At 39.8% G+C, this 25,614-nt stretch overlaps 1 protein-coding gene across 1 annotated transcript in view; it reads right to left on the bottom strand.

Annotated features, from left to right (window-relative positions):
- nwk (nervous wreck) overlaps nt 1–25,614 on the bottom strand; it is a 272,814-nt gene that overhangs the window by 51,313 nt on the left and 195,887 nt on the right. Inside the window, exons 20-22 of the mRNA XM_071687955.1 lie at nt 23,724–23,865; nt 20,622–20,833; nt 482–659 (exon numbers count right to left, since the gene is read on the bottom strand). Of these exons, the coding sequence (XP_071544056.1) occupies nt 482–659; nt 20,622–20,833; nt 23,724–23,865 (532 nt within the window). The remainder of the gene's footprint in view (nt 1–481; nt 660–20,621; nt 20,834–23,723; nt 23,866–25,614) is intronic.

Below are 25,614 nucleotides of genomic sequence, written 5' to 3'. Positions count from 1 at the left end.
GAAAGATGGAGTGAGAAAGATTTTGTGTGATCGGGGCCTGAACATGCAGGAGGGTGAAAGGAGGGCAAGGAATAGAGTGAATTGGAGCGATGTGGTATACCGGGGTTGACGTGCTGTCAGTGGATTGAATCAAGGCATGTGAAGCGTCTGGGGTAAACCATGGAAAGCTGTGTAGGTATGTATATTTGCGTGTGTGGACGTATGTATATACATGTGTATGGGGGTGGGTTGGACCATTTCTTTCGTCTGTTTCCTTTCGCTACCTCGCAAACGCGGGAGACAGCGACAAAGCAAAAAAAAAAAAAAAAAAAAAAAAAAAATATATATATATATATATATATATATATATATATATATATATATATATATATAGATATAGATATATCAAAATCCTTGCATCTGAAGGTTAAACTAAGACTTAAACCCATACTATTGCACATAACTCTCTGTCTGGGAGTGAGTCTGGAAGAAAAGATCCTACCTGGTGTGCTATCAGTCTCCTCGTGCTTCTCGCCTTCGTCAGCATTCTCCACTACTGGTGTTGGCTGTGTAATGATGACTCTCTCTGGCGGCAGCAAGAAACCTGGAACCTCTGGGGGAGTGTGCAGGGGTGGTGTTGTGCATGGAGATGCCCCTGAGACGGCCTGGAACGTGAACACCTGGAGAGTGCACGGGAAGAGGTGTGCTGATCAGGCTGCTTCCATCCTTACAGCAATGTCGGAACTTGGACCAGTGATGAGGAAGGAGGCCTGGGATATTGGAGGGTGGAACAAGGAAAAGTGGAAACTGGTTTGGGATGTGAGGAGGAGGAACAGCAAGATGTAAGAGGTGGTCTTAGATGCAGAAGAGGAATATAGGTATGATAGGGAAACTCGTATGTAACATAGCGAGTAGAGTCATGGTAGAGAACCTAAGATGTGAAAATGAGGAGTGAGAGGAAGGAATCATGAAAATGAAGACAGGAAGGAAAAAGAAAAATCTAAATTATTTATACTGTAGAATGTATAAAAACGTAGAAAGGGCAAAGATAGAGATTAGCAAGAGCTTGAGGACCTATAAAGAATGAAGATGGAAAACAGAAAGAATGATGAGTATCAAATTATAAGTTCCTAAACTGAGATTTTGTCCGAGGCAAGGCTAACATTACATATCTTGCTTGCCTTTTTGCCTTCTTCTGCTGGGATACTTCTTTGCAATCCTCAATTCTTGGTTGATCAGGCACTCTACCATTAATTTAATTTTCTTATTTTCTTCGACTTTCTGATGCTTACTCTAGAAGTGTTTCCATCTTTCTTACAAAAAATTCATGCACTTTTTTGTTTATCTTTTTAATACAGATTCCCAGGAATACTTACAGCTTGAATCACTGATTCTTCCCTTATGTGAAGCATTTAGTTACAATACATTTGGTTGTTGTCCATCTATTTGCTGCTATAAAAGTTTCATTATGTATCTCTCTCCTTTCAAAAATGTACAATTGCAATTCTTTTAACATTTCAAGATAAATCAGGTATCCCATCCTCTCGGCTTTACTTGTAAACTGCTTCTAAATTCTTTCACATTTTTTTCAGTTTACTTAGATGGTTACCATGCAATGCTACAGTATTCAATTTTGTTCCTTATATGAACAATGAACATTATCATTAACTTTTTATCCCCCATTTTCAGTTCTCAATATCATCTCATTCACTGCTTGGCTCAACATTACTACCTTATAGATGTCCTCTAAAATTTCAAATTTCTAATTCAATATATCCTCTAGACCTTTGACATTTCCCTGCTTTTTATCTCTCTTCTTCTTGAGCCACTGTAGGTTGTCATAATTTCAGTCATTCTGTAACCTATGCATTCAAATTCAATAACTTCTATTAGGTTATCTTCCACCCAACTAAAAAGCATATTCAACTCTCTTTTGCATTTGCTTTGTCATCCAGTTTCATCTAAAAAGGATATGGCTAAGCTATCTTTAACTTTAATATCTACACATGATATCTTTCTTATAAAAGTACTACTCCCCATGATACATGTGATAAAACATCATCTTCATCAAACATAATTCTGTTTGCAACTACATTTATACTTTGTTAGTGCTCCTTGATCCATCTTCCTATTTCACCTATAATGGTTTGTTTAGCCATTTTTCTTGCAGAATTCTGTCATTCACTTTATCAAATACCTTACCAAAGTCAAGCAAAACAGTATTCATTTTCTCACCTTTGCAGTAGAGTTCCACATATCTTTGTAATAGACTAGTCACCAAGTTTATGGCTGGAAATCCTCCTCTCCAGTTTTTGCTTTTCCAAAAGAAGGAACAGAGAATGGGGCCAAGTGAGGATTTTCCCTCTATGGCTCAATCCTCTGTTCTTAATGCTACCTTGCAAATGAAGGAAATGACAAATATGTATGAAAAAATAATTATCTATTATTTATTATACTTTGTTGCTTTCTCTCATGTTAGCAAGGTAGTGCAAGGAAACAGAGAAAAGAATGGCCCAACCCACCTATATACATATGTATATACATACGCATCCACACACGCACATATATATACCTATAAATCTCAACGTATACATATATATATACACACACAGACGTATACATATATACACATACACATAATTCATACTGTCTGCTCTTATTCATTCCCATCTCCACCCTGCCACACATGAAATAACAACCCCCTTCCCCCGCATGTGCGTGAGGTAGCGCTAAGAAAAGAAAACAAACGCCACATTCGTTCACACTCAGTCTCTAGCTGTCATGTATAATGCACCAAAACCACAGCTCCCTTTCCACATCCAGGCCCCACAAAACTTTCCATGGTTTACCCCAGACGCTTCACATACCTTGAGTCAATCCATTGTCAGCACGTCGACCCCGGTATACCACATCGTTCCAATTCACTCTATTCCTTGCACACCTTTCACCCTCCTGCATGTTCAGGCCCCAATCACTCAAAATCTTTTTCACTCCATCTTTCCACCTCCAATTTGGTGTCCCACTTCTCCTTGTTCCCTCCACCTCATGATCTTTCTTCTCATGCCCAGGTGCATATGCACCAATAATCACCCACCTCTCTTCATCCACTTTAAGTTTTACCCATATCAATCTAGAGTTTACTTTCTTACACTCTATCACATACTCCCACAACTCCTCTTTCAGAAGTGCTACTCCTTCCCTTGATCTTGTCGTCTCACTAACCCCTGACTTTACTCCCAAGACATTCCCAAACCACTCTTCCCCTTTACCCTTGAGTTTTGTTTCACTCAAAGCCAAAACACCCAGGTTCCTTTCCTCAAACATACTACCTACCTATCTCTCCTTCTTTCTCATCTTGGTTACATCCACACACATTTAGACACCCCAATCTGAGCCTTCGAGGAGGATGAGCACTCACCGCATGACTCCTTCTGTTTCCCTGGTTAGAAAGTTAAAATACAAGGAGGGGAGGGTTCTAGCCCCCCGCTCCCCTCCCCATCAGTCACCTTCTACGACATGTGAGGAATGCGTAGGAAGTATTCTTTCTCCCCATCATATATATATATTTATTTATTCATTTATCTTACTTTTGTCACTGTCTCCCACGTTAACGAGGTAGCGCAAGGAAACAGACAAGAGTGGCCCAACCCATCCACATACACATGTACATACATACACATCCACACATGCACATATAAATACCTATACATCTCAATGTATACATATATATACAAACACATACATATACATATATACACATGTACATAATTCATACTGTCTGCCTTTATTCATTCCCATCGCCACCTCGCCACACATGAAATAACAGCCCCTCCCTCCGCTTATGCGCGAGTTAGCACTAGGAAAAGACAACCATGGCCACATTCGTTCACAATCAGTCTCTAGCTGTCATGTAATAATGCACCAAAACCACAGCTCCCTTTCCACATCCAGGCCCCAGAGGACTTTCCATGGTTTACCCCAGACGCTTCACATACCCTGGTTCAATCCATTGGCAGCACATCGAACCCGGTATACCACATTGTTCCAATTCACTCTATTCCTTGCACACCTTTCACCCTCCTGCATGTTCAGGCCCTGATCATTCAAAAGCTTTTTCACTCCATCTTTCCACCTCCAATTGGGTCTCCCACTTCTCCTCGTTCCCTCCACCTCTGACACATATATCCTCTTGGTCAATCTTTCCTCACTCATTCTCTCCATGTGACCAAACCGCTTCAAAACACCCTCTTCTGCTCTCTTGACCACACTCTTTTTATTACCACACATCTCTCTTACCCTATTATTACTTACATGATCAAACCATCTCACACCACATATTGTCCTCAAACATCTCATTTCCAGCACATCCACCCTCCTCCACACAACTCTATCTATAGCCCATGCCTCGCAACCATATAACATTGTTGGAACCACTATTCCTTCAAACATACCCATTTTTGCTTTCCGAGATAATGTTCTTGATTTCCACACATTCCTCAACGGTCCTAGAACTTTCGCCCCCTCCCCCACTCTATGATTCACTTCCACTTCCATGGTTCCATCCATTGCCAAATCCACTCACAGATATCTAAAACACTTCACTTCCTCCAGTTTTTCTCCATTCAAACTTACCTCACAATTGACTTGTCCCTCAACCCTACTGTACCTAATAGCCTTGCTCTTATTCACATTTACTCTCAGCTTTTTTCTTTCACACACTTTACCAAACTCAGTCACCAGCTTCTGCAGCTTCTCACATGAATAAGCCACCAGTACTGTATCATCAGCAAACAACAACTGACTCATTTCCCAAGCTCTCTCATCCACAACAGACTGCATACTTGCCCCTCTTTCCAAAACTCTTGCATTCACCTCCCTAACAACCCCATCCAGAAACAAATTAAACAACCATGGAGACATCACACACCCTTGCCACAAACCAACATTCACTGAGAACCAATCACTTTCCACTCTTCCTACAAGTACACATGCCTTACATCCTCCATAAAAACTTTTCACTGCTTCTAACAACTTGCCTCCTACACCATATATTCTTAATACCTTCCACAGAGCATCTCTATCAACTCTATTACATGCCTTCTCCAGATACATAAATGCTACATACAAATCCATTTGCTTTTCTAAGTATTTCTCACATACATTCTTCAAAGCAAACACCTGATCCAAACATCCTTTACCACTTCTGAAACCACACTGCTCTTCCCCAATCTGATGCTCTGTACATGCCTTCACCTTCTCAATCAATACCCTCCCATATAATTCCCAAGAGTACTCAACAAACTTATACCTCTGTAATTTGAGCACTCACTTTTATCCCCTTTGCCTTTGTACAATGGCACCATGTAAGCATTCTGCCAATCCTCAGGCACCTCACCATAAGTCATACATACATTAAATAACCTCACCAACCAGTCAACAATACAGTCACCCCCTTTTTTAATAAATTCCATTTCAATACCATCCAAACCCGCTGCCTTGCCAGCTTCCATCTTCCGCAAAGCTTTTACTACCTCTTCTCTGTTTACCAAATCATTTCCCGAACCCTCTCACTATGCAGACCACCTTGACCAAAACACCCTATATCTGCCACTCTATCATCAAACACATTCAACAGACCTTCAAACACTTCAAAATACTCACTCCATCTCCTCATCACCTGTTATCCCCATAAGCCTCCTTCACTTATGTTCCCATTTGTTCCCTTGTCTTCCGCACTTTATTTACCTCCTTCCAGAGCATCTTTTTATTCTCCCTAAAATTTAATGATACTCTCTCACCCCAACTCTCATTTGCCCTATTTTTCACCTCTTGCACCTTTCTCTTGACCTCCTGTCTCTTTTGTTTATACATCTCCCACTCATTTGCATTATTTCCCTGCAAAAATTGTCCAAATGCTTCTCTCTTCTCTTTCACTAATAATCTTACTTCTTCATCCAACCACTCACAACCCTTTCTAATCTACCCAACTCCCACACTTCTCATGCCACAAGCATCTTTTGCGCAATCCATCACTACTTCCCTAATTACATCCCATTCCTCCCCCACTCCCCTTTCCTCCTTTGTTCTCACCTTTTTCCATTCTGTACTCAGTCTCTCCTGGTACTTCCTCACACAAGTCTCCTTCCCAAGATCACTTACTCTCACCACTCTCTTCAACCAACATTCTCTCTTCTTTTCTGAAAACCTCTACGAATCTTCACCTTCACATCCACAAGATAATGATCAGACATCCCTCCAGTTGCACCTCTCAGCACATTAACATCCAAAAGTATCTCTTTCGTGCTCCTATCAATTAACACATAATCTAATAATGCTGTCTGGCCATCTCTCCTACTTACATACGTACACTTTTGTATGTCTCTCTTTTTAAACCAGGTATTCCCAATCCCCAGTCATTTTTATTTATCTATCTATTTATGATTATTTATCTATTTCATTTTGTTTTGCCACTGTCTCCTGCATTAGCGAGGTAGCGCAAGGAAACAGATGAAAGAATGGCCCACCCACCCACATACACATGTATATACATCCACGTCCACACACGCAAAAATACATACCTATACATCTCAACGTATACATATAGATACACACACAGACATATACATATATACCATGTACATAATTCATACTGTCTGCCTTTATTCATTCCCATCGCCAACCCCGCCACACATGAAATAACAACCCCCGCCCCCCTCATGTGCACGAAGTAGCGCTAGGAAAAGACAACAAAGGCCACATTCCTTCACACAGTCTCTAGCTGTTATGTAATACTACACCGAAACCACAGCTCCCTTTCCACATCCAGGCCCCACAAAACTTTCCATGATTTACCCCAGATGCTTCATATGCCCTGGTTCAATCCATTGACAGCACGTCGACCCGGTATACCACATCATTCCAATTCACTCGATTCCTTGCACACCTTTCACCCTCCTGCATGTTCAGGCCCTGATCACTCAAAATCCTTTTCTCCTCATTCCCTCCACCTCTGACACATACATCCTCTTGGTCAATCTTTCCTCACTCATTCTCTCCATGTGGCCAAACCACTTCAAAACACCCTCTTCTGCTCTCTCAACCACACTCTTTTTATTACCACACATCTCTCTTACCCTTTCATTACTTACTCGATCAAACCACCTCACACCACATACTGTCCTCAAACTTCTCATTTCCAGCACATCCACCCTCCTCCGCACAACTCTATCCTTAGCCCATGCCTCGCAGCCATATAACATTGTTGGAACCACTATTCCTTCAAACATACCCATTTTTGCTTTCCATGATAACGTTCTCAACTTCCACACATTTTTCAACTCTCAGAACTTTCACCCCCTCCCCCACCCTATGATTCACTTCCACTTCCATGGTTCCATCCGCTGCCAAATCCACTACCAGATATCTAAAACACTTCACTTCCTCCAGTTTTGCTCCATTCAAACTTACCTCCCAGTTGATTTGTCCCTCAACCCCACTGCACCTAATAAGCTTGCTCTTATTCACATTTACTCTTAGCTTTCTTCTTTCACGCACTTCACCAAACTCGGTCACCAGCTTCAGCAGTTTCTCACCCGAATCAGCCACCAGTGCTGTATCATCAGCGAACAACAACTGACTCACTTCCTAAGCTCTCTCATCCACAATAGACTGCATACTTGCCCCTCTTTCCAAAACTCTTGCATTCAACTCCCTAACAACCCCATCCAGAAACAAATTAAACAACAAAGAGACATCATGCACCCCTGCCCCAAACCAACATTCACTGAGAACCAATCACTTTCCTCTCTTCCTACATGTACACATGCCTTACTTCCTCGATAAAAACTTTTCACTGCTTCTAACAACTTGCCTCCCACACCATATATTCTTAATACCTTCCACAGAGCATCTCTATCAACTCTATAATATGCCTTCTACAGATCCATAAATGCTACATACAAATCCATTTGCTTTTCTAAGTATTTCTCACATACATTTTTCAAAGCAAACACCTGATCCAAACATCCTCTACCACTTTTGAAACCACACTGCTCTTCCCCAATCTGATGCTCTGTACATGCCTTCATCCTCTCAATCAATACTCTCCCATATAATTTCCCAGGAATACTCAACAAACTTATACCTCTGTAATTTGAGCAAAGGGGTGTGTGATGTCTCCATGGTTGTTTAATTTGTTTATGGATGGGGTTGTTAGGGAGGTGAATGCAAGAGTTTTGGAAAGAGGGGCAAGTATGAAGTCTGTTGGGGATGAGAGAGCTTGGGAAGTGAGTCAGTTGTTGTTCGCTGATGATACAGCGCTGGTGGCTGATTCATGTGAGAAACTGCAGAAGCTGGTGACTGAGTTTGGTAAAGTGTGTGAAAGAAGAAAGTTAAGAGTAAATGTGAATAAGAGCAAGGTTATTAGGTACAGTAGGGTTGAGGGTCAAGTCAATTGGGAGGTGAGTTTGAATGGAGAAAAACTGGAGGAAGTAAAGTGTTTTAGATATCTGGGAGTGGATCTGGCAGCGGATGGAACCATGGAAGCGGAAGTAGATCATAGGGTGGGGGAGGGGGCGAAAATTCTGGGAGCCTTGAAGAATGTGTGGAAGTCGAGAACATTATCTCGGAAAGCAAAAATGGGTATGTTTGAAGGAATAGTGGTTCCAACAATGTTGTATGGTTGCGAGGCGTGGGCTATGGATAGAGTGGTGCGCAGGAGGATGGATGTGCTGGAAATGAGATTTTTGAGGACAACGTGTGGTGTGAGGTGGTTTGATCGAGTAAGTAACGTAAGGGTAAGAGAGATGTGTGGAGATAAAAAGAGCGTGGTTGAGAGAGCAGAAGAGGGTGTTTTGAAATGGTTTGGGCACATGGAGAGAATGAGTGAGGAAAGGTTGACCAAGAGGATGTATGTGTCGGAGGTGGAGGGAACGAGGAGAAGAGGGAGATCAAATTGGAGGTGGAAACATGGAGTGAAAAAGATTTTGTGTGATCGGGGCCTGAACATGCAGGAGGGTGAAAGGAGGGCAAGGAATAGAGTGAATTGGAGCGATGTGGTATACCGGGGTTGACGTGCTGTCAGTGGATTGAATCAGGGCATGTGAAGCGTCTGGGGTAAACCATGGAAAGCTGTGTAGGTATGTATATTTGCGAGTGTGGACGTATGTATATACATGTGTATGGGGGTGGGTTGGGCCATTTCTTTCGTGTGTTTCCTTGCGCTACCTTGCAAACGCGGGAGACAGCGACAAAGCAAAAAAAAAAAAAAAAAAATTTGAGCACTCACTCTTATCCACTTTACCCTTGTACAATGGCACTATGCAAGCATTCTGCCAGTCCTCAGGCACCTCAGCATGAGTCATACATACATTAAATCACCTTACCAACCAGTCAACAATACAGTCACCCCCTTTTTTAATAAATTCCACTGCAATACCATCCAAACCCACTGCCTTGCCGGTTTTCATCTTCCGCAAAGCTTTCACTACCTCTTCTCTGTTTACCAAATAATTTTTCCTAACCCTCTCACTTTACACACCACCTTGACCAAAACACCCTATATCTGCCACTCTATTATCAAACACGTTCAAGAAACCTTCAAAATACTCACTCCATCTCCTTCTCACATCACGACAACTTGTTATCACCTCCCCATTAGCCCCCTTCACTGATGTTCCCATTTGTTCCCTTGACTTATACAATTTATTTACCTCCTTCCAAAACATCTTTTTATTCTCCCTAAAATTTAATGAAACTCTCTCACCCTAACTCTCATTTGCCCTCTTTTTTGCCTCTTTCACCTTTCTCTTGACCTCCTACCTCTTTCTTTTAAACATCTACCACTCATTTGCATTATTTCCCTGCAAAAATTGTCCAAATGCCTTTCTCTTCTCTTTCACTAATAATCTTACTTCTTCATCCAACTACTCACTACCCGTTCTAATATGCCCACCTCCCACGCTTCTCATGCCACGAGCATCTTTTGCGCAAGCCATCACTGCTTCCCTAAATACATCCCATTCCTCCCCCACTCCCCTTACCTCCTTTGTTCTCACCTTTTTCCATTCTGTACTCAGTCTCTCCTGGTACTTCCTCACACAAGTCTCCTTCCCAAGCTCACTTACTCTCACCACTCTTCACCCTAGCATTTTCTCGTCTTTTCTGAAAACCTCTACAAATCTTCACCTTTGCCTCCATAAGATAATGATCAGACATCCCTCCAGTTGCACCTCTCAGCACATTAACATCCAAAAGTCTATCTTTTCACGCCTATCAATTAACACATAATCCAATAACGCTCTCTGGCCACCTTTCCTACTTACATACATATACTTATGTATATCTCTCTTTTTAAACCAGGTATTCCCAATCACCAGTCCTTTTTCAGCACATAAATCTACAAGCTCTTCACCATTTCTATATACAACACTGAACACTCCACGTAAACCAATTATTCCCTCAACTGCCACATTACTCACCTTTGCATTCAAATCCCCCGTCACTATAGCCCAGTCTTGTGCATCAAAACTACTAACACTCATTCAGCTGCTCCCAAAACACTTGCCTTTCATGATCTTTCTTCTCATGCCAAGGTGCATATGCACCAATAATCACCACCTCTCTCCATCCACTTTCAGTTTTACCCATATCAATCTTACACTCTATCACATACTCCCACCACTCCTGTTTCAGGAGTAGTGCTACTCCTTCCCTTGGTCTTGTCCTCTCACTAACCCCTGACTTTACTCCCAAGACATTCCCAAACCACTCTTCCCCTTTACCCTTGAGCTATGTTTTACTCAGGGCCAAAACATCCAGGTTCCTTGCCTCAAACATACAACCCATCTCTCCTTTTTTTCTCATCTTGGTTACATCCACACACATTTAGACACCCCACTCTGAGCCTTTGAGGAGGATGAGGACTTCCCACGTGACTCCTTCTTCTGTTTCCCCGTTTAGAAAGTTTAAAGTACAAGGAGGGGAGGGTTTCTAGCCCCCCTGCTCCCGTCCCCTTTAGTCGTCTTGTACGACACGTGAGGAATGCTTGGGAAGTATTCCTTGTATATATATATATATATATATATATATATATATATATATATATATATATATATATACATATATATACGTATATATTCTTTTTCTTCTTTTTTTTTTTGCCACTGTCTCCCACGTTTGCGAGGTAGCGCAAGGAAACAGACGAAAGAAATGGCCCAACCCACCCCCATACACATGTATATACATACATCCACACACGCAAATATACATACCTACACAGCTTTCCATGGTTTACCCCAGACGCTTCACATGCCCTGATTCAATCCACTGACAGCACGTCAACCCCGGTATACCACATCGATCCAATTCACCCTATTCCTTGCCCTCCTTTCACCCTCCTGCATGTTCAGGCCCCGATCACACAAAATCTTTTTCACTCCATCTTTCCACCTCCCATTTGGTCTCCCACTTCTCCTCGTTCCCTCCACCTCCGACACATATATCCTCTTGGTCAATCTTTCCTCACTCATTCTCTCCATGTGCCCAAACCATTTCAAAACACCCTCTTCTGCTCTCTCAACCACGCTCTTTTTATTTCCACACATCTCTCTTACACTTATGTTACTTACTCGATCAAACCATCTCACACCACACATTGTCCTCAAACATCTCATTTCCAGCACATCCACCCTCCTGCGCACAACTCTATCCATAGCCCACGCCTCACAACCATACAACATTGTTGGAACCACTATTCCTTCAAACATACCCATTTTTGCTTTCCGAGATAATGTTCTCGACTTCCACGCATTCTTCAAGGCTCCCAGGATTTTCGCCCCCTCCCCCACCCTATGATCCACTTCCACTTCCATGGTTCCATCCACTGCCAGATCCACTCCCAGATATCTAAAACACTTTATTTCCTCCAGTTTTTCTCCATTCAAACTTACCTCCCAATTGACTTGACCCTCAACCCTACTGTACCTAATAACCTTGCTCTTATTCACATTTACTCTTAACTTTCTTCTTTCACACACTTTACCAAACTCAGTCACCAGCTTCTGCAGTTTCTCACATGAATCAGCCACCAGCACTGTATCATCAGCGAACAACAACTGATTCTTCCCAAGCGCTCTCATCCACAACAGACCTCATACTTGGTAAATTATATGGGAGGGTATTGATTGAGAGGGTAAAGGCATGTACAGAGCATCAGATTGGGGAAGAGCAGTGTGGTTTCAGAAGTGGTAGAGGATGTGTCTATCAGGTGTTTGCTTTGAAGAATGTATGTGAGAAATACTTAGAAAAGCAAATGGATTTGCATGTAGCATTTATGGATCTGGAGAAGGCATATGATAGAGTTGATAGAGATGCTCTGTGGAAGGTATTAAGAATATATGGTGTGGGAGGCAAGTTGTTAGAAGCAGTGAAAAGTTTTTATCGAGGATGTAAGGCATATGTACGTGTAGGAAGAGAGGAAACTGATTGGTTCTCAGTGAATGTAGGTTTGCGGCAGGGGTGTGTGATGTCTCCATGGTTGTTTAATTTGTTTATGGATGGGGTTGTTAGGCAGGTGAATGCAAGAGTCTTGGAAAGAGGGGCAAGTATGAAGTCAGTTGGGGATGAGAGAGCTTGGGAAGTGAGTCAGTTGTTGTTCGCTGATGATACAGCGATGGTGGCTGATTCATGTGAGAAACTGCAGAAGCTGGTGACTGAGTTTGGTAAAGTGTGTGAAAGAAGAAAGTTAAGAGTAAATGTGAATAAGAGCAAGGTTATCAGGTACAGTAGGGTTGAGGGTCAAGTCAATTGGGAGGTAAGTTTGAATGGAGAAAAACTGGAGGAAGTAAAGTGTTTTAGATATCTGGGAGTGGATCTGGCAGCGGATGGAACCATGGAAGCGGAAGTGGATCATAGGGTGGGGGAGGGGGCGAAAATCCTGGGAGCCTTGAAGAATGTGTGGAAGTCGAGAACATTATCTCGGAAAGCAAAAATGGGTATGTTTGAAGGAATAGTGGTTCCAACAATGTTGTATGGTTGCGAGGCGTGGACTATGGATAGAGTTGTGCGCAGGAGGATGGATGTGCTGGAAATGAGATGTTTGAGGACAATGTGTGGTGTGAGGTGGTTTGATCAAGTAAGTAACGTAAGGGTAAGAGAGATGTGTGGAAATAAAAAGAGCGTGGTTGAGAGAGCAGAAGAGGGTGTTTTGAAATGGTTTGGGCACATGGAGAGAATGAGTGAGGAAAGATTGACCAAGAGGATATATGTGTCGGAGGTGGAGGGAACGAGGAGAAGTGGGAGACCAAATTGGAGGTGGAAAGATGGAGTGAAAAAGATTTTGTGTGATCGGGGCCTGAACATGCAGGAGGGTGAAAGGAGGGCAAGGAATAGAGTGAATTGGATCGATGTGGTATACCGGGGTTGACGTGCTGTCAGCGGATTGAATCAGGGCATGTGAAGCGTCTGGGGTAAACCATGGAAAGCTGTGTAGGTATGTATATTTGCGTGTGTGGACGTATGTATATACATGTGTATGGGGGTGGGTTGGGCCATTTCTTTCGTGTGTTTCCTTGTGCTACCTTGCAAACGCGGGAGACAGCGACAAAGCAAAAAAAAAAAAAAAAATATTATATATATATATATATATATATATATATATATATATATATATATATATATATATATATTATCCCTGGGGATAGGGGATTAAGAATACTTCCCACGTATTCCCTGCGTGTCGTAGAAGGCGACTATAAGGGGAGGGAGCAGGGGGCTGGAAATCCTCCCCTCTCGTTTTTTTTTTTTAAATTTTCCAAAAGAAGGAACAGAGGGGGCCAGGTGAGGGTATTCCAAAAAAGGCCCAGTCCTCTGTTCTTAGCACTACCTTGCTAACGCGGGAAATGGCGAATAGTTTGAAAAAAAATATATATATATATATATATATATATATATATATATATATTATCCCTGGGGATAGGGGATTAAGAATACTTCCCACGTATTCCCTGCGTGTCGTAGAAGGCGACTAAAAGGGGAGGGAGCGGGGGGCTGGAAATCCTCCCCTCTCGTTTTTTTTTTTTTTTCAATTTTCCAAAAGAAGGAACAGAGGGGGCCAGGTGAGGATATTCCAAAAAAGGCCCAGTCCTCTGTTCTTAACGCTACCTTGCTAACGCTGGAAATGGCGAATAGTTTGAAAAAAAAAAAAGAAAAAATATATATATATATATTTGCGTGTGTGGACGTATGTATATACATGTGTATGGGGGGGGTTGGGCCATTTCTTTCGTCTGTTTCCTTGCGCTACCTCGCAAACGCGGGAGACAGCGACAAAGTATAAAAAAAAAAAAAAAAAAAAAATATATATATATATATATATATATATATATATATATATATATATATATATATATATATATATATATTATCCCTGGGGATAGGGGATTAAGAATACTTCCCACGTATTCCCTGCGTGTCGTAGAAGGCGACTAAAAGGGGAGGGAGCGGGGGGCTGGAAATCCTCCCCTCTCATTTTTCTTTTTTTTTTTTTTTTTTTTTTTTTCCAAAGGAAGGAGCGGAGAATTGGGCCAGGTGAGGGTGTTCCCTCAAAGGCCCGGTCCTCTGTTCTTGGTGCTACCTCGCTAACGCGGGAAATGGCGAATAGTTTAAAGAAAAAAAAGAAAAGAAAAAGATATATATATATACATATCATATCCGATCGCCGTTTTCTATGTTAGTGAGTTAGCACCAGGAACAGATGGAGAAAGGCCATATCCATATAATTCATAACCTGCTCCTTTTTCTTTGTATGAAATGAAACAAAATTAAAAGCAGAATCTTCAGACCATATCATCAGTTCATGTTTACCCAACATTTTCAAAATCTCCTCTTCTTTTTCAGAATTACATAAAATTCTTGTAGCTTATTTTCAGATGAGACAAAATAAAATCCAAAACAAGTGCTTTACATGAATCAAGTGAGTAAACATGACACACCAGTCTGCAATAACACTATCTGTGAATGACAAGATGTGGATATGCAGCAAATTCAAAACTAAACAGATTTACTTTTTCAGCAGATCTAAGTATGTAGACATTGCTTTGTTAATCAACCAAAACTCTGCTTTTCTTTGAACCTTACGAAGAACTTATCTCTCTGCTTTGAAATTTATCTTAATTGCACCATATCATCATAAAATTTGCAAAAAAAATTAATCTTGATTTTGGAAATAACATACTGTTTGTACTGTGTTCCTGGTATGTGGTTCACCTGATAAAATATGTTAACAGTCACAGGGTTAATGGCATGATTATGCTAACACAAGAGAGCACTGACTCTCACAGTTAAAATTAGAATGAACAATAAATCTAATTTGGAGTCTTCAGTAAATCACTTATCTAATATGTGGCTTTTATCAATCAACTGGTATGAATTCTCAAGAGACGAGAAAATATAAAATCACAATATGGTGGAACTTTATGATGGTTAAATTATGGAAAAATAACATTTTAGGTCTAAACCAGCTAAATGAGAATGAAGTGTATGATATCAAATAAAGGAAAGAGAAGGAAAAAGTCCAGAAGAGGTACCTTCACAAGGGCAGAAAAGGGAATGTGGATTTTTTGATAAGGATTAGGATGTCCGACACGGTCTAGAACGTGGCTAGCAACCTGAGAACTGTTGAAAACATATACACATGGAGCTAGCAAGGGCTGGTGGAATGGATCAGAGAGTCAGTCTAGCTGAGAAATACACAGCAGGTACCGAGCAAGGCAAGAGCATTCATTAGAAATATTTAGAAGGTATTGTACTGAAACAGTTATAAGGTAGAAAAAAATATTGACCAAGCAACTGGCCTATTTGAGAGATACAAGAATCTGAGCATGAAGATAACACGGCAAAGAATGCAATGAAAATACTGAGCAAGATGATAAGCTCTGCTGAGTGATGGAAGATGCTATGCAGGACAGAGGCCCAGCTGAGAGATACAGGATAGAAAGAGGGATCAAGGATTGCCAAGAGATGCCACGATGCATATGGAAAAGTGCATTTCAGACCAAGAAGGTGCAACAAAGTAGTGACAAAAGCTGAGTGATAAAACTGTTAACCTTTTGACTTATGCATAAGAGTTATTTCTTCACAGAGCCTGATGGTAAGTATATGCTTTACGCTAGTGAAATAAAGTTTGTTTCTACAAATATGTGATTTGGAAGAAGACGTCAAATTTAGTGTTATGTATTAGAACTGTTCAGTAATGGTAAGAACATGAAAGACAGCCTTAACTACAGCCATCTCTAAAGGAAATGAGACCAGTAAAGGTTCAGTAAGGTTAATGTACTTAACAACAAATTATTTCTAACTGTATAGAAGTATTTTTTTCATCTGCAAATATATTTATGTTTTCAACTCTAACCTCAGGAATCTGCTTCTACTCTTCTGCAAATAGTGCTTATATACTTATCTGATCCAAAGAAAAGACCAAGATAAGATACAATGCAGATCAAATATCCACTACGCCAATCATTACACCATGAAATGTAGAGAAAGAAGACACTTTATCATCTATCTAGCACTTAAAAATGTTTGCAGTATGCTTCAAAACAAAGGAGTTCTGCAAATGGTGGTAGAGACACTTTTAAGACAATTTTCAAGCTGAGATACTTGTATAATTACATCTATGCAATAGTACACAATTCTACTGTTTCACAGGTTATACTATGGTTGTTCCAAGCACGAGTTAAACACATAATGTATGGATGTACAACACAGATACAAAATCAGAATTAAAAGCATGCAATAAATTATCAATTTACAAAAGAAAAGTGAACGGTAGTAAGACTATAACAAATCTAACATCAAAATAATAAAAAACTTACAGCAACATTAAAATCTTATACATCCAATTACAACAACGAGAAAAGGCGAACACATAATAGCAGTAAAATGTGTGGTGCAATATAGAAAAAAGTTTGGAATCTCAAAAAGTCTAATTTCTGTGCTATGACAGAATTAGCTAAGGACACAACAGATTCAAGGATCCCTGTCCTAGACAGTTTAGATACAACATGGTTTGAGAAAACTTCTAAGCCCATCATAGCAGCCTTCATCACCATCTAAAATTTCTAAATGGTCATCAATACAAAAGAAAATACAGATATGCTATGCTGAAATTCTTTTCAACAGATGATACAGGTACATTATCAAAAATCCAGTATGCTTAGGACTAAAACATTGTCAGATCTTTTATTTTTCCATAGTTCTGTGTGTATCTGAAAAAAATCATTGAATAACTAATATGCTGAGCCTTGGGGAAGTTTACCCTCTGCTATCAAATTAATAAAATTGTATACCTCGTGCGCTATTTCTCTCATACTTAGTATATTCATAATTTTACAGTCACCTCCATAACAACCCCATCCAGAAACAAATTAAACAACCATGGAGACATCACACACCCCTGCCCCAAACCAACATTCACTGAGAACCAATCACTTTCCTCTCTTCCTACTTGGACACATGCCTTACATCCTCGATAAAAACTTTTCACTTCTTCTAGCAACTTGCCTCCCACACCATATATTCTTGATACCTTCCACAGAGCATCTCTATCAACTCTATCATATGCCTTCTCCAGATACATAAATGCTACATACAAATCCATTTGCTTTTCTAGGTATTTCTCACATACATTCTTCAAAGCAAACACCTGATCCACACATCCTCTACCACTTCTGACACCACACTGCTCTTCCCCAATCTGATGCTCTGTACATGCTTTCACCCAACTCAATCAATACCCTCCCATATAATTTCCCTGGAATACTCAACAGACTTATACCTCTGTAATTTGAGCACTCACCTTTATCCCTTTTGCCTTTGTACAATGTCACTATGCATGCATTCCGCCAATCCTCAGGCACCTCACCATGAGTCATACATACATTAAATAACCTTACCAACCAGTCAACAACACAGTCACCCCCTTTTTTAATAAATTCCACTGCAACACCATCCAAACCCACTGCCTTGCCGGTTTTCATCTTCTGCAAAGCTTTTACTACCTCTTATCTGTTTACCAAATCATTCTCCCTAACCCTCTCACTTTGCACACCACCTTGACCAAAACACCCTATATCTGCCACTCTATCATCTAACACATTCAACAAACCTTCAAAATACTCACTATCTCCTTCTCACATCATCACTACTTGTTATTACCTCCCCATTAGCCCAATTCACAGATGTTCCCATTTGCTCTCTTGTCTTAAGCACTATATTTACCTCCTTCCAAAACATCTTTTTATTCTCCCTAAAATTCAATGATACTCTCTCACCCCAACTCTCACTTGTCCTCTTTTTTGCCTCTTGCACCTTACTCTTGACCTCCTGCCTCTTTCTTTTATACATCTCCCACTCATTTGCACTATTAACCGGCAAAAATTGTCCAAATGCCTCTCTCTTCTCTTTTACTAATAATCTTACTTCTTCATCCCACCACTCACTACCCTTTCTAATTTGCCCTCCTCCCACGCTTCTCATGCCACAAGCATCTTTTGCGCAAGCCATCACTGCTTCCCTAAATACATCCCACTCCTCCCCCACTCCCCTTTTGTCCTTTGCTCTCACCTTTTTCCATTCTGAACTCAGTCTCTCCTGGTACTTCCTCACACAAGTCTCCTTCCCAAGCTCACTTACTCTCACCACTCTCTTCACCCCAACATTCTCTCTTCTTTTCTGAAAACCCCCACAAATCTTCACCTTTGCCTCCTCAAGATAATGATCAGACATCCCTCCAGTTGCACCTCTCAGCACATTAACATCCAAAAGTCTCTCTTTCACGCGCCTATAGATTAACATGTAATCCAATAATGCTCTCTGGCCATCTCTCCTACTTACATATGCATACTTATGTATATCTCTCTCTTTACACCAGGTATTCCCAATCACCAGTCCTTTTTCAGCACATAAATCTATGAGCTCTTCACCATTTCCATTTACAACACTGAACACCCCATGTACACCAATTATTCCCTCAACTGCCACATTACTCACCTTTGCATTCAAATCACCCATCACTATAACTCGGTCTCGTGCATCAAAACTACTAACACACTCATTCAGCTGCTCCCAAAACACTTGCCTCTCATGATCCTTGTTCTCATGCCCAGGTGCAAAGGCACCAATAATCACCCATCTCTCTCCATCACTTTCAGTTTTACCCATATCAACCTAGAGTTTACTTTCTTACACTCTATCACATACTCCCACCACTCCTGTTTCAGGAGTAGTGCTACTCCTTCCCTTGCTCTTGTCCTCTCACCAACCCCTGACTTTACTCCCAAAACATTCCCAAACCACTCTTCCCCTTTACCCTTGAGCTTTGTTTCACTCAGAGCCAAAACATCCAGGTTCCTTTCCTCAAACATACCTACCTATCTCTCCTTTTTTCTAATCTTGATTACATCCATACACATTTAGACACCCCAATATACATGTACTAATCCACATTACTACCTCAAAATTACTCTTATGTCTGTTTCATTTGTATGAATTCATTTCAAGCACCCATGCTTCAAAAACTGTATCTATTATACAGATCATCTCTTTATTATTGGCAGTCTTCATTAGTTCAACGAGCTTGACTATTATTAAGGGCTCCAAATTTTCTACATATAAGATCTTTAACTCACAATTCATTTTGTGGAAATCATATATAGTTTTCATTATCAATGACAAATGCAGAAACTACAAAATATGTACCATGTCACTCAGGGTCTCATTAGCAGTTGCATAAATTTTCAAGATCCATTTTATCACAAAGGAAGTAAAAGCTATTCATGTACTATACTACAAAACAATGCTATCAAAAATAAATATATCAATAATGTGTCATTCTTGAAAGAGTGTTACTACATATGCCTTATATGCCAAAAGGTTAAATCCTCTTATGAGTCTTATATCTATACAAACAGAAAAAAGGTTCTCAATGAACCACATACATTGTGGTGAAGAACCATACACACTGCAACTTAAACTTCCTGGAGCCCAAATCAAAAACAATCAATTGCAATCACAGAAAAGTAACTACAGATAATAAGACAAACAACTAAATTGAAACAAGGGATAACAACAGCAAAACACAGCCCTAACAATAGACACAAACTATGGCAGTATTAAAAAAGCCCTCAAAGCACAAACATTCTATCTTAGCACACAAAGACAGCCTGAACATGAGAGACAGGCTTACCTAACATCAGCAGCAGACACACCTAACATATGTACATATAAAAACAGACAATGCCAACAGCAGCAAAATAAAATTACAGTGAGACATGAGAAAGCTAGTTCATTTCAAGAAAAAACTTCCAGCAGATGAATTAAAAATTTAAACAATTATGCAAGAAAGGAAAACTCCAAAGGCGCAGGAAATTATAAACAAAAAATGACTAAAGGAATAAAAGAAAGAAACTAATCTAAATATCTCAATAACAGGAGTTAACTCAATAAATATTCACACACCCCAAAATAAAAAGACCAACAACAACAGAACCAGGCTGAAGAGAAGTATATAAACTAAGCAAAACTTTAATCTTAATATGCCCGACATTCATGAGGCACTATCATATGGGGAGTAAAGGGTGGCTTACATCAGGTGTTAGGGGTTCCCCATCTGAGCGACACTCCTCTACCACCAGTGATGGGAAGAGACCGACCTGACCATCTACTTCACCTTCCCACCAGCCATCATCAACGTCATGAACAGACTTCTTCAGGATACGGATTATCTGGCCCTCAGAGAAAGAAATTTCTTCTGCACAGGTCGCTTCATAGTCATACATGGCACGACAGTGTTCCACAACTGCAAAATCAATAGATCTTAATTTCCTGAGTTACAGCATATAAGAAAAAACACTTAAAAACAGTTTGAGATTCAAGTATATATCAGTTTAACTACAAATACACAAACTAATTTACATGGCATGATTTGGTTTTATGGTGTTTCTAGAAGAGATGCTGATTCATTTCAAGGAAATGCATAAAAATGCTGTACAAACTAGAAAAGATCTGCCTCCAGGTGTATCTAGCTACTACTATACTAGACATTAGAAGTAAAAAGGGAGTATGTGGTGTACTCACTTATACAAAGTTAATGACAAAGTTACTTTTGAGGTTCATCAAATATGAAAACAAGGAGCTTCTGCAAATTTGTAATCTATGCCCTTCTCCTCAATATCTTTAAAAACATAATCAATCAATCTGTCTGTATCAATGGTTGAGAACAGTTTCAGATCAACACAGGACTGACAATTATGAAATGTCTGTGGTAGCTGAGTGTTATCAAGCTAGCAAGACACTGAGGACACTTAGTGCTAACTTCTCCACGGACAAAATTGTATTGTAGGTACATTCATTAATATAAATAGCTTCTTCAGTCAACATACAGCCAGCCTTGAATGTAGCTGCTTTAGCAGCTGTGTGGACAGTGGAAGATATGATGATGATTGTTCTGTGCATGCTGATGTCTGTTTTAGGTTTGATGCCAGTTGCTGTAGACATACTGGCAGATACTGCAGGCATAGCATCAATTGTTTTAAATAAGGTTATGGTCGTTTTAGGTATATCTGAGGTTGTTTTAGGTACATTTGTTTTAGGCATATTTGAGAGGGCATGTTGCTAGTTGTTTTAACGTGGTGACAGTTATTTTAGGTATAGTACCAGTTTTTAAGTATAATGTAAGCTGTTTTAAGAATGGTGCCAGTTTTTTGGTATTATGTTGTTGTTTTAGGTATGATACAAGTTCCTTTAGGCACAGTGCTGGTTGATTTCAGTACAATGCAAGTTTTTTAGGTATGGTGCTAGTTTCTTCAGGTATGGTCCCACTTTCATAGGTATAAAATGCATTGCTTTAGGTATGGTGCTGATTGTCTTAGCTATGGTGCTGGATGGTTTATGTAAGGAGCTTGTTGTTCTGGGTAAGATTATTTGTTTAAGCATGATGCTGACAAGTTTTTAGATATACTGCCAGATAAATTGGATATTGTACTAGTTGTTTTCAGTATGATGTTAGTTGGTTTAGGTAAGGTATCAGCTGTTTAAGGCATGGTGATGTTTTTAGGTACTGTTCTGTTTTTTAGGCATGTTGCCAGTTGTTTTTGGTATGGTGCTGGTTGTTTCAGGTTTGGTATCAACTGTTCTGGGCTTAGTACCAGTTGTTTTACATATAGTGCCAGTTATTATAGGTATGATGCTGGTTGTTTTAGATATGGTCTTGATTGTTTTAGGTATTGTGCCAGTTATTACAGGTATGGTCTCATTTATTCCAGGGATGGTGCTGGTTTAGGTAAGGTGCAAGTTGTTTTAAATAAGGTACAAGTTGTTTCAAAAAAGGTACTAGATGTCTAAGACATGGTGCTCATTGTTTTATGAATGGTGTTCAATGTTTTACGTATGATGCTGGTTATTAAAGGTAATGTGCTGATGGTTACAGTATGGTGCCAGTTGTTCAATGTATGGTGTCAGTTGGTTTAGGTATGTTGTTTTAGATATGGTGTTAGTTGGTTTAGGTATGTTGGTGCTGCTTGCTTTAGGCATAGTGCATGTTGTTATTCCAAATATGGAGTTGGTTGTTCTAGGTATTGTACAATGCCAGTTGTTCTTGGTGCAGTGCTGCTTATTCAGGTACTATAAAATGCTCGTTATCCTAGGTACAGTGTCAGTTGTTTAGGTATTGTCAACAGTGACTATTATAGGTACAGTGCTGGCTGTTCTACATACAGTGCCAGCTGTTCTACATATGTAGCTAACTGTTTAAGGTGTGCTGCTAGTTGTTCTAGGTATGGTGAAAGTTGCTCTAGATATGATGCCAGTTGTTCTAGGTGCTGTGCCTGCTGTTCTAAGTATGGTGCTGGCTGTTCTAGGTACAGTACAGTGCAAATTGTTCTAGGTATGGTGCTGGCCATTTTAGGTACAATACAGTGCAAGTCGTTCTAGGTATGGTGCTGTTTCCTCTAGGCACTGGGCTAGTTGTTCTAGGTATTGTAACAGTCACTCTAGGTATGAAACTGTCGGTTTTGTAACAGTCACTGTAGGTATGAAACTGTTGGTATTGTAACGAGTCACTCTAAGTATGAAACTGTCATGTCACTTTTCCAAAGAGTGACAAAATGACAGAGAAAAATAATCTTTATAATAATAAAATTCAACAAGCACAATATTCAGTGAGCTCTACACAACAGACCAGCCATTCTAAAAAAATCTTACTATAAGTACTTGTAGCTACACACACACACACACACACACACACACACATAAGAGAATGTTCATTAGATGGGGCCCTACAAATGTAAAACTCCCTTTCCCTACAGGACAAAAGGTGATTGCACATGCCCTCTCTCTCTCTCTCATAGTTACTTGTAAGTAGGCAATCACTCCTCCCACTTTTACCTTCTCTCTCACCTATAATATGTCCTTAAGCTCCCCTAATCAGACTCGGGTTATAACTTTAGGATAAGACAGTACCACCATAATATAAATACGGAGATGATAACCCCAAACTGACATTACAATCAAAAAATGGGCATGTGGTACAAGATAACCTTAAAGATTAACCTAAAAAATCATATAAAATAATTCTTAAGATTAAGGCACTGTTCCTACATCTTAATGTGGTGAATGTGTCAATTATGGGTTTTCAGCACTCAATAAATGAATTAATCGATTAAAATCTCTCCCTCTCCCCAGGTACTGACGTGTTTCATGTCCAGTATAGACAGGGAGGGACAGCTTGGGCACAGGCATGGAAGTATCAGCTGATGTGGGTGGTGGTGGTGGTGGGAGGTCAGCGGGTGGCTCCGAAGAATATTCACTGGTGGCCCGATATTCCTCACCACCCTGCAGGAAAGCACAAGGGTCAAGAAGGGATTAAATGAAATCAATCTACCATGAAAGTCAAATTACCATGAAGATGCTCGTATAATCACTGAAGATTGATATGATAAAAGTTTGATAGGACGAAGGTCAACAACTGCAGTGGTCTATTACCATTAAGGTCTAATACCTATATAAGAATATATAGAAAGTCTAATTTTGTGAAAGTCTATACTATAAACATCACTTGACATAAAGACCTAATAGCAAAGGGCCCATTTCCATAATGTTCAAGCACCCTCAAGGCCTAATACTTACAAGGTACGGTATACTGTTCCCAGATTTGAAATTAATATGAAAGGTTAACCTTTTGTTGGATTCATTTATAACTGCTGATACTGTGATCAAATAATAAAGCATAAAATAAAAGTTTGTCTAAAATAAGATCTTTTTTACTGTTTTGAATAAGTAACATTATCATTAAAATGGAACTAAGAGTTTACATCCAAACAACATTCAAAATTAGTGAAAAAAATTCTAATGACAATCAATGCAGCTGCAGCTTCTACAAAAATTATCACTTCTGTAACTACATTTGCTATAACCAAGACCTTGGTTCTAAAATTCTGGGAATTCAAATTCCAGTCAGAAGTGGTGAATGTGATACTTCCTGTACACATTGGAATTAGTAAGAACTACTTTTCTTACTTGACCCTATTTGTGTAAGTATTTCAAACATTATAGATATACATTCGAATTTTCCTCTTTAAATTATCAGTACAGCAAAGTCCAGTACAAATGCTTACACTCAGGGTATACATAATCTGGTCAAATAAATTAACCCATTTCAATAAAGTTTCTCGGTGTTTTTGTAAATTAACTATCATCCAATTCCTTGGTAATCCACTTATGTCACGGGCTTATCCCTACACTTATTTAAGCTAAAACGTTAACATTATCAATACTTGTACAGTTTTATTGATTACTAATAAGCCTGTTTACATATGTGTCCGTCTATCAATCTATCTATCTCTGATACTTGTTCCCAACTGCAACTCCCTCAAGGGGGTGGCCATGGCAACAGTCCCCATAGCTAGTGAACTCTAGTGCCACTTCTCTAAGCCCTTAGTGCCTCACCCTTAACTGACCACTGGCAGAGAGCAACTCTAGCACAGTGTTTGCAGAGGCTCCTAGCTTATATTCCTACTGACTAACACTACCTTAATGCTCCAGCCTAATTTTCCTACCTACTTCAGTTCTAAATGATATCAAAACATGAAATCAAAAGTTAATGGATGTTACCTGGCATCAAAAATATGTATCAATCTAACTGTTCTAACCCTAAGAGTTAAGATGTGTAAATAATAAGAAAATGTACAGCAAATATCAGTCCTTACCATTTGTTCCCAGCAGCAGTAGAATGTGTTCCTCTCACACCAAAATAACAAAACACCAAGAGCCATGTGCGGCTAAAATCTATTTTCTTTATATATGACATATATGAATCATAACCATAAAATGATATCAAAACTGTGCTCCATTGAAGGAGATTTATCACACAAATCTTAGTTATGTATAAATGTCATGCATCTCAGGTTTATCACAGATCTACTCTAGGACATTCTATGAATACAGTGAGATTAAAACAATGTTATAGTGACTAAATGGTACAACTCTTGTGTCAGTGTGTGGTGTCGGCATTTTCACTGTGGTACCGCCACTGAGTCACACCATTACACTTGTGTTGTGGTATCAGCCCATACCATCACACCT

Source organism: Panulirus ornatus, chromosome 44, assembly GCF_036320965.1.
Source record: "Panulirus ornatus isolate Po-2019 chromosome 44, ASM3632096v1, whole genome shotgun sequence".
Taxonomy (NCBI): domain Eukaryota; kingdom Metazoa; phylum Arthropoda; class Malacostraca; order Decapoda; family Palinuridae; genus Panulirus; species Panulirus ornatus.
This window is presented reverse-complemented; position numbering and strand designations above follow the sequence as displayed.